At 50.9% G+C, this 10,798-nt stretch overlaps 1 protein-coding gene across 3 annotated transcripts in view; it reads left to right on the top strand.

Annotated features, from left to right (window-relative positions):
• Positions 1-10,798, top strand: part of Elavl3 (ELAV like RNA binding protein 3) — a 34,609-nt gene that overhangs the window by 14,051 nt on the left and 9,760 nt on the right. For 2 of the 3 annotated variants that reach the window (XM_021172240.1, XM_029482044.1), the window contains exons 2-3: positions 1,987-2,206; positions 2,432-2,535. In XM_021172240.1, the coding sequence (XP_021027899.1) occupies positions 1,987-2,206; positions 2,432-2,535 (324 nt within the window). The remainder of the gene's footprint in view (positions 1-1,986; positions 2,207-2,431; positions 2,536-10,798) is intronic. The other variant, XM_029482043.1, reaches the window with a different exon arrangement.

Here is a 10,798-nt window from a genome sequence, read left to right as displayed (position 1 = left end):
CAGACAAATTAGATGTGTGTCATGGCACACACGCAGTGCACACCATATAATAAACAAACAAACAAACAGACAAATTAGATGTGTGTCATGGCACATACGCAGTGCATACCATATAATAAATAAACAAACAAACAAATTGAAAGACTTGAAATTTTAAAAGAAAGTGAGAGGTTTGAGGGTTTGCTTTGTTGGGGCTCACTGTGCAGCCTAGGCTGGCCCAGAGCAGCTGCAGTGGTCCTGCCTCGGCTTCCCCAGGGTAGGATTACAGACACGTGCTACTGAGTCAGCAACAAAGCAGACTCTCTTGGCTTTAGAGGTTGAAAATCCAAAAGTAGGTAAGCCTATCTGGCCATCCTCTGGAAGGCCTTCTGACTAGGTCACAGGGTGGCAGAGACGTGGGAAAGGAGAAACTGCAGGGTTTCTTGCTCAATCCAGGAGGCCAACGGGCCATCCCTGGGAGCCTGTGCTAACTCCCTACTCTGAAGGGTAGGAAAGCAAAGAAGGAGAAGAAACTGCTGAGTTCAAAAGAGCCAGGCACATGGGATGCTCTTTCTGCACAAAACCTAAAGGGGCTTGCAGCTTAGACACCCAGTTCCAGCTAGCCTGGGTTCCACCCAGCACTCTCTTCTCTGAAAAAACCTAGTCTCAGTCTCTCCCCCCTCCCTTCTCCCCCCTCTCCATTCTCCCTCTCCCTCTTTCTAAGATTGTTTTTATTTATGTGTATGCACATATGAGTGTAGTACCTCTGGAGGCCAGAAGAAGACATCAGATTGCCCTGAAGGCAGAGTTAGAGACTGAGGTGCCTGACAGAGTCTGGTCCTTCACAGTAACTCAAACTCTCTGAACGGCTGAGCTTTGTTCTTCACCCTCAAACAACCCGCCCTCGCCCTCGCCAGCCCTCGAGAGAACTGGCCAGGGTCCCTGGAGAGCACCAGTCTCTTCCAAGGTAAACACTCCCTGCCAATGACCTAATTACTTCCCACTAGGTCTCATTTCTTAAAGGTTCTACGACTTCCCAACCCAGCCACACTAGGACCAAGACCCAGCACACCCACTCCAGCCAAGGTGGACTAGGGATCAGATTCTGGGGCTCACCCATCTTAGGCAACGGCCCCACCACTGAGTCGTAGCCCCTGACCACACACTGTATGATGGTTAGGTTCTGAGACAGGCTTTGGGGTGTGGTGGCATACTCCTATGTCCCAGCACCTGGATGGTAGAGGTAGGAAAATTGGGAGTTCAAAGTTGACCTTGGCTACATAACAAGTTTTAAGACTAGCCTGGGTTATGTAAAACCATGTTCAAAAAAAAAAAAAAAAAAAAAAAAGGCCAAATTCTCACTGTTTAGCCCAGGTCTCCTGAGTGCTGGGATTATAAGCATGTAAGACACGTATAAAGCATTTATTTTTTCAATTGATTAAAAATGCATTAGCTTTTCATTTTGTTTTGTGTATATGTGTGGTACACTTGTCACAGTCTTCTAGTGGGGTCACAGGACGCTTTATGTGGCAGTCGGCTGTCTTACTGGGTTATGGAGACAGAACTCAGGTCTTGAGGCTGGCATGAAAACACCTTTACTGCTGAGCTGTCGCTCCAGCTCCATAAATAATTAAAATAAAGAAAGGAGACGAATGCCGGGCAGTGGTGATTCCAGGACAGCCAGGGCTACACAGAGAAACCCTGTCTCAGAAAACCAAAAAAAGAAAGAAAGAAAGATGAATATAGCCAGGCATGGTGGTGAGCCTATACTCCTAGAATTCAGGAGGCAGAGGCAGGAGGATCTCTGTGAGCTCAAGCCAGCCTGGGCTACAGAGCCAGAGGACCTCCAGTCAGAGAGACCAGCAAACAAAACCCAGTGGAAACCGTTACCCTCTCCACCGATGAAGTCCATGTTAGCCATGTCTAATCCATCTCCAAACCCATCTTTCCTGCTCTAGCCCAGTGATGGGGACTGGGCGGTGAGCGGGTACGACCTGTTTTCTCCAGCAGATACTGGGGGCCATGGAGTCTCAGGTTGGGGGGGGGCCGGCCGGCCCGGCCCTGCCCAACGGGCCACTCCTTGGGACAAACGGAGCCACTGACGACAGCAAGACCAACCTCATCGTCAACTACCTACCCCAGAACATGACACAGGACGAGTTCAAGAGTCTCTTCGGCAGCATCGGGGACATTGAATCCTGCAAGTTGGTTCGGGATAAGATCACAGGTGTGGCTCTTTCTGTATGTGGCCCCAGGTGGGAAGCAGGGAGGAAGTGGCCTCAGAAAAACAAGTGTGACCTTGGTGGGATATCTCAAGATGACTGGAGCCAAGTGGCTCTCTGGGGAGCACATCAGCAAGGGGAGGATGACTGAGTGGGAAGCTGTCCAGTGGCAGGGTTTGTTGGGGGATATCGGGCAGCCGAGGGACGTCACTCTCCTGACCCTCCCACAGGGCAGAGCCTGGGCTATGGGTTTGTGAACTACTCTGACCCCAATGATGCAGACAAAGCCATCAACACCCTCAATGGCCTCAAACTGCAGACGAAGACCATCAAGGTGAGTGTCCCCACCCTCTGTGACACCTGCTCCTCACTGCTGTCCCTGTCCCTCCCCATCATCCCCTTCTGCTCCTGAAGCGTCCGGTCCCTTGTCTTCCTGTTGGCTGCCTGGCCTTATCTCTTGGGGCTGTCTCCTCATTCATCAGTGTGAGAGATTCTTATATATTTAACTATTCTGCCTGTGTGTGTGCATGGTCACACATGTGTCAATGTATGAGTGGAGATTAGAGCAAACTTGTTGGAACTGGTTTTCTCCTTTCACCATGTGGGTCCCAGGGATCAAAATCAGATGGCCACCTTGGCACCAGGCCTTTACCTGCTGAACCACTCCCCTGGCTGGAGAATGCACTATCAACAGCATATCACACTTTCTTTGAAAGATAGAGAATCTGCCAGGTCCAGGAGGTAGGACAGAGTGACCAGGACAACATGGAGAGACCCCCGCCCTGTCTTTGTCCTGGAAAAGGGGGTGGGGCCCATCTGCCATCTGGAATCTAATTAGAGACTGGGGAGGGGGCAGGCAAGAATGGCCCCTCCCCCACCTTTATACAATGCCCCACCCCCATGGCCTCCCTTCTCAGCAGCTGCAGCTGGGACCATGTGAGCCAAAGTTCCCTTGGGAGAAATCACCATGGAAACCCCCCTCTCTAACTTGCCTGGGGGTGTTTGGACTCCTCCCTTCAAATCTGCTCCAGGACCCCTGGGGAGGCCAGGCGGAGGGTGCCCATCTGGCCCCCAATTTATCATGGGAACAGAAGCAGAGGAATCTTTTCCTCTCCCCAGTGAGGAGAAGAGGAAGATGGTAACCCTGGATGAGCCTTTCTGTGGGTCAGCTTAATCCAGAAGCCCCAGGGACGTGAGGGTGGACCCTAGTGCCTGCAAGTGAATCTTCTGGTATGCGAAGGAATGGATCATGACTCTGGTTATGGGACACAGCGTGTATGCAAGTGACTATTGTCAGACAGATCTGGATAATTACACTTTGAAGGATAGATCTGGGAGTGTGGCTCAGTGGTAGAGTGCTTCCCCAGCCTGGAGAGGCTCCAAGTTCCATCTACCACACAGAAATAAACAAATGAATGACTGGGGATGGTGCATGGGAGATAGCCCAATTGTTTGGATTGTTTTGAAGACCTGAGTTTGATTCCCAGAACCCTAATCGACAAGCCAAGTGTAGGTAGTGGCACATAACCGTAATCCCAGGACTTAAGACTCAGAGGCAAGCAGATCTCTGTGAGATGGGGCTACCCTGGTCTACATAGCTAGCTCCAGGGCAGCCAGAGCTGTATGAGACCCTATCCAAACAAACAAACTTGGTGTCCTTTGCCTGTAACTTAGTACAGAAGGTGACAAGGCAGACCCCTGGCACTCCACCCTCACAGGTGGGCAGCTCCTAATGACTCTTAAGGTTAAACCCTAGCCAACACAGGCACATGCCCTCATGCACAAGAGTTGAGGACTGGGGTAACAGTCCTGCAAGAAACACCTATCAATCCAGCATGCACAAAGCTCTCCAGCACCACAGTGGGCACAGAACCTGGGATCCCAGCATTCTAGAAATGGCAACCAGAGCATCCGAAATTGGAGATCATCTCTGGTCTCATAGCAACTTCAAAGCCAGCCTAGGCTACGTGAGACCCTGTCTCAAAAGACAAACAGGAACAGAAAAAGTGACTATGTGTGTGCAGACCCTGATGTTAATGCGACACTACACTTCCTGTTGTGGCTTCCAGGATACGCTGGGGGATGTGTCTGTTGGAAGAAGCTATTTGGGTGGCTTGGTGTGGTTGCCTGTGTCTCCTGTGCTGGGCATGTGGGCCCTGTGTGCTGTAGGGTTGGTGCAGGGTTAACACTGATTGCTTTCTTCCTGTAGTTCTGGAGGACCAATATTCCAAGCATGGCAGTGACTTTATGACACTCCATAGCTAGTTTTCTCACCAGAACTGTGTAGCAGCTGGGTTTGTGTCCAGTGATCATGTCCATCATGTCTAAATTGTGCCCTGGCAGATTTCTGCCAAAATGTTTCCAGCTACTTGGGCGCCCCAGGTCCCATCCTGGTGTGGAGTTAATGAAGAGCGTAGCCTATACCTCCCCTCAGACACCACACCCCAGAAGAACAAAAACAGGGCAAGTAATGGCTGAGATGTTGTTGTATGGTGAAACTGTCCCTGGGGAGAGGAAGCATGCGCGGCTACTCACCCCCAACAGACATCCCATGACAGACCAAAGTACAGCCCCACCAAAGTCCAACCTGGGGAGCCATGAGTCCTCTTGGGGTTCCTCACAGGGATGTGGGGGAGGGGTACTTACAGGAGCAAAAGTGACTCAAAGATAGCTACATCACCAAGGCACACCCCAGCATGGGTGGCAGCTCACACAAGCTAGGGAACCTGGAGCGCACTGCTTGGCTTACCAGAGAGTGTTCTTTGCAGTCTGTTGTGCTGATCTCACAGGGATTCTCAGCTTTTCCTACTTACTCTGGCAGGAAGAAGCCGGTGAATCTGGTCGGTTTCAGGGACTTCCTGAAACTATGTTGAGTTATTTACCTTCCTGCTCTAGGAGCTTCCCTGCAGGATGGAATGTTTCACTGTTGGGCAGAACCCCACCCCTTCCTCCCTCTCTTCCATTCTTCCTGCCCCTTTTCTGCAATGAACCCTGAGCCTTGGAGCAGGTGACTATAGATGTCTACCTGTGGCTGAAAAGTAGGCCACCGTGCCAGAGCAACAGCCCCGTGTTCTCAGGAGCTTCACCAGGTGTTATGAGTTGGGGCTGATGAAGGTGATCCATGGGTGTAAACACACGCTTAGAAGGCAGTTTGACAAGAACAGAGGTTCTCAGCCTTCCTAGCACTGTGACCTTTTAATAACGTTTCTTCATGTTGTGGTGACCCCAAAATATCATTGTTTTCTTGCTACTTCATAACTGTAATTTTGTCACCGAGTCGTAATGTAAATATCTGATATGCAGAATATCTGATATTCGACCCCCAAAGAGGTCACCACCTACAGGTCGAGAACCACTGAGCTAGAAAAAAACATACAAGTTGCTTCCCCGTTGGGACCTATAACCTCCTCAGGCAAAAGTTTTTGTCCTGGCTTCTAGTATCCGATAGGAACTCTCTTTTGGAACGGCCTTAGGTCCAATTGGAAGGCTATTGGTCTCACCCAGGACCAGAGAGCCACTGTGGCACAAGCGGGCACAAGGAGGTGCTGTCCGCATATGACCGCATGCAGGAATGTTGGTGGCAGTTCTTCACCGACAGCCTGCACATGGCTCCTTCTGGCACTACAAAAGCCAGGAGCAGGTCGGGGTGGGGGTGGGGTTTGTTCCCTTCAGTCCCAGCTTTATTTTCCTGAATCCTACAATCAAAGCACGCACATTCACACTTGCTCTGTCCTCAACAAGAGGGTGTGACCTTCAAGTTCAGACATACAGCCAACTGCAGTAGCAATAGTTTTTATGGTTTGTGGGGCCACAGGGGGCTTCCCTGGCCCCCTAAGCTGTGGCTCTGATTTTTCTTCTTCTTTGTTTTGAGGCAGGGCTTCTCTGTGTAGCCCTGGCTGACTGTCCTGGAACTCACTCTGTAGACCAGGCTGGCCCCGAACTCACAGAGATCCTCCTGCCTCTGCCTCCTGAGCGCTGGGATTAAAAGTGTGCACCAGCACTTGACTATGATGGTTTTCTAAATCTGCAAAACACTCGGAGGGAAGCTTTATGTCATCTGTTTAATAAAACCTTTTTTCAGAGACTGGGCAGGAGGACACGGTGACATCCTGAGCCACCATCCCATAACAAATGGTGGGTTACAGAGATGACGTTGGGGAAGCTCTCTGAAAGTCTGTTGTTACCTGTCCTCAGCAAGTGTCAGGTGATACCAGAGGTTCACAACTAAGAAGATACTAAAGTCAGACATGAGCAAGCTCAGGTGCAGTGTGGACGCTCCATCCATTTGTATCAGGTGCTTGCTCTACAGCTCAAGGTTGGCTGCAAAGCACACATGGGAGGCGCTCACTGAATTAGCTCCTGTAGCTCCCAGTCATCCTCTCTGAGACAGTATGTTTCCGTACCCTGGAGCTCTTCCCTGGAGCCTCCCTACATTTCTCCACCCCCGATAAACTCAGTGAGCCTGATCTGCTCAGACCTACTCAGAGACAAAAGTGGATGTGGCTCTGTTTTCACCCTGGTGTGCCTGGCCCGCTGGCTCCTTGCATCAGACAGGCCCTGGGTTGGCATATGGCTGTAGCCTCTCTACTCATCACACAAGCATCCAGATGCTTGGGGAGTTTGTGGCTGGACAAACCACCTCCACCTCTGTCATAACCCTTAGTGTGGAGAAATGAACCCTCCTTAGTCTGGGGGAGAATTACCAGCCCTGGGACAGGCTTGATCGTCGTCACCTGTATCATGCAAGCACAGGCCTGGGAACTGCTCACCAGGCTCCTCAGCACCCACTCTGGCTTCTATCAGGTCTCCTTAGCTCCAGCTGGACACAAATCCTGGCCCCTTTGTAACTGGAGCTGACCCTCTCTGCTTTTTCCTTTTACTAACTCCTCCTGGCTGGTCTTTTCCTTTGGATGCAGGTCTAAGTTGCTGGGATCTGCCAAAACCTTTCCTCCTTTATAAAGATCTTGCCCACCAAAAGCCTCAGTGAGGCCACTGAAACCCCACACCAGCCTCGGACTGACCACACAGACTTTTCCTTAGCTCCTCCATGAACAGGGGTAGGACTATCCGGCTCAGTGAGCTGGGGTTCAAACACAGCTTTCCTCTCTCCCTTCTATGTCCCTCCGTTCCTGGATATTTATGGGGACCTCAGAAGGAGATAACCGCCTACTCCTAGAGGTGCTGATGAGAGTCCATCTAGGCTGATTGCACTCACATGGTCTCCGGTCATGCTGCCTTTGTCTGAAGGAGGGATGGAAAGTTACACTTCTCACTTTTCTGCCTCCACAGCGGTCATGAGCCTGTCTGCTCCCAAGTCCCACAGCCACACACGCCAGGCTGGCACAGTCTTTTTCACCACGGGTTCAAAAGTTCTCCTCCAACTTCACAGTGTTTCCTGGTCACTCTGTAAAGGCCCCATCTATACGTCAGGTCTCAGATCTCCCTATTTCCCATACTAAAGGTCAGCCTTGAGGGTTATCTTCTATCTCATCCTCTCCTTCATCTGACTTACTTCCTGGATCCAAGGCTAACAGGGAAGCCCCGGCACCTTGCCTTTCTTGTTGCAGTTGTTCCTTTACACACACACATCAGCCAGGCCACCTCTGCTGCACAAATTTTAAAAGACTGCGAAATCTCTAAACTTCCAACTGTTTTCAGGGCATCTCCAGCTTCACGTGGTGCCCCCCACCTCATCAAGCAGGCATGCACCTCATACCACATAGACGAAGACTGCCGTGCTGAGATTCCTCCTCCAGACATCCCTCATTTCGATGTCTCAGCCTTGGTGGCATATCTACCACCCGTGGCAAGAAGCACGCAACTGCTGTCATAGCAGCAGTGGCACACTACCACACACCACGTAGGAAAAGACAGCTCCCAAGGACTTCCCTCCCCAGTTGCCCTTCTTTCTCAGCCTCAGCTGCATGCCACACACTCCCTCCTCCCCATCTCATCTCTAGTTTTGTCACTGATCAGGAGACAAATACATTATGTGGCAAAACTAATCCTGGGGCAACACAACACACACATCTACTAACTCCACATAGGAACCTACAACAGCCCAGAGTGTGGCTACCATGAGAGTACAGCTTGCTGAGCCGATGCCTTTTATTGGGATAGCTTACAGGAATGTGCGTGAGGAGTTACAGGAGCTCACAGCTCACAAAGCTGGGAACGGGGAGCACACTGCACAGCCTTCAGCCAGCTCAACAGGGTAGAGAGTGGCCTTTCTGGGGGCCTCGGTGGTCTAAACCTCTTTCAGGCAGCTCAGCTGGTTTCTTCTTCCAGGCAGTCAGTTTGGCCTCACAGTCTTCTTTACAGCTCTGTTGTGCTAGTCTCAGAGGAACACTCGGCTTTTCCTACTTACTCTGGTAGGAAGAGGCCGGTGAATCTGCTCAGTTTCAGGGACTTCCTGAAACTATGTTGAGTTATTTATCTTCCTGCTCTAGGGGCTTCCCTGCAGGATGGAATGTTTCCATTTCGGAAGAACTGTGTAAGGTTCTTGCTGCAAAAGCCTTAAGACCTAAGTTCAAAACCCCAGAACGCAGGAAAAGACTGGGAGTTGTGGGTATCTGTAGTCTCCTGCAGGGAGACAGGAAGTGGCAACAGGAGCCTCTCTGGAAGTCTTCAGGCCAGGTGTGCTGCTGTGTCCACAGCAGCAAACAAGACCAAGATGGGGAAGTAAGGGGGCCGAGACCTGTGGCTGTCCTCTCTCACACACGTGCTGTGGGATTGTGTACCTATCTCTATACAGACATGAGGTGATAGATCCACCCTGTGCCTTATAGGACCTGAGACCTAAGATGCCACCCCTAGCTGGGGATGGTGGCACATGCCCACAATTTCATCATTCACGGCTGCAGTGCCTTCCAGGCTGACCAGGACTACAAAGTGAGACCAAAAGTCACCATTCCAATCCAGGTGTGATGCACACACTTCTAATCCCAGCACTCTGGAGATGGAGCAGGTGGATCTCTGAGTTGGATGTTGGTCTGGTCTGCACGGTGTGCTCCAGACCCCTGGAGGTTATATAGGGAGACCCTGTCTTAACAACAACATACACAGTGTGCGCCAGACCCCTGGAGGTTATATAGGGAGACCCTGTCTTAACAACGACAATCAATCAAAACCCACACACTCCCATGGTGGAGTTAGAAACCTCAAATACTGAGCTATAATTTTTGTTTATTTTTTTGTGTGTGTGAAAAGAAATTTTTTTCTTGAGATGGGCTCTTCCCTGGCAGCCTGGAGCATGCTGTGTAGACCAGACAGGTCTGAAAGTCACATGGAGATGTGCCTGCCTCCACCTCCAGAGCCACCACCACACTCGCTCACCTGGGGAGGATGGCTTCTCTCACCAGCTGAGTGACAGCACCAGTCCTAACTAAGTTTCTGGTTTAATTTCATAACATTTACGCATGTTTGTGTGTGGGGAAGCCAGAGTCATTTCTTTTGGAGTCATTTCTCTCTTTCCACCCCATGAGTCTGAAAGATCAAACTCAGGTCACCAGGCTTGGTGGCAAGCTCTTTACCGGCTGCTGAGCCATCTCAGCAGCCCCTAATTAGTTACTTGTAACGAAGCAATGCAGTCCCATAATGCCCCTCCCCAAACAGCCAACCCATAACAATTGTCCCTATCTACCCCAGGTTCAGGGGTTTGAATAGAAGCAGCAGAAAGCAGACTTCAGCAGGAAGGGGGGGGGAGGGGCGCTCAGGACCCTCCCACCCCACAGACTGGTCACCCCATTGACACTTGTGGGTGGGGCCCCTGCACCGAGTCTCCAGGACATTGATAAAGACACAATGAGCTGGGGTTCCACAATACTCTGTAAACAGACTTTTCTTTTCCCCACTTCACAATACTCCCAGTGTCTCTCTCGTGCTGTGAATGTCTGAGCTGGTCAACTTGTGAGCAGCTGCAGGATTGCTGAGATGTGGCCTCAGTGAGGGCACAAATGGAATGGCCATATCGAATGTACAGAGCTCATAAGCCAGAGAAGTCACCTGGAGATAAGGTCATCACTGGGGGCCAGGGAGAGGCTCCAGTAGGGTGGCACGCGCTTGCTGCCCAACCTGGTGACTTGATTTGACCACATGGATTCCCATGGTGCAAGGGCAGAAGTGACACCCTGAGCTGTCCTGTGACTGCTACACATCAATCTTGGATAGCACACACATACACACATGCTAGAGAATCGGAGGGGATAGGAAGGACGTTTCATATTGTGGACTGACAGAAAAAGAGGAAAGAGTGTTTCTATGGGGTAGGGTAGAGACAGGGTCTCCGACTCACTCTGCAGACCAGGCAAGCATTCCATCTAATCCTGCGGAGTGTTAGTATTACAGACAGGAGCCATCAAGGCTGGCACGAAGAGACAGACTTCCAAGCAGCAGAAACAGCAAGAACAATGGTCCTGAGGCTGGACTGCCTGGTCCATTTGGGGTAAAAGAAAGGAAGCAAGGGGGTGGGGGATGAAAGCTGAGAGGTGACCTTACTGCATTCGAGGTCTTGTGGACAGAGTTCAAAGGTTGGAGCTGTAGTGAATTGGTCAGACAGTTTTCAAGAATGCAAGGCCTGGGGGGGGGGGGGGGGGGGG

Source organism: Mus caroli, chromosome 9, assembly GCF_900094665.2.
Source record: "Mus caroli chromosome 9, CAROLI_EIJ_v1.1, whole genome shotgun sequence".
NCBI lineage: Eukaryota > Metazoa > Chordata > Mammalia > Rodentia > Muridae > Mus > Mus caroli.
The sequence above is the reverse complement of the archived record's forward strand: the minus strand, read 5'-3'. Positions and strand labels throughout refer to the sequence as shown.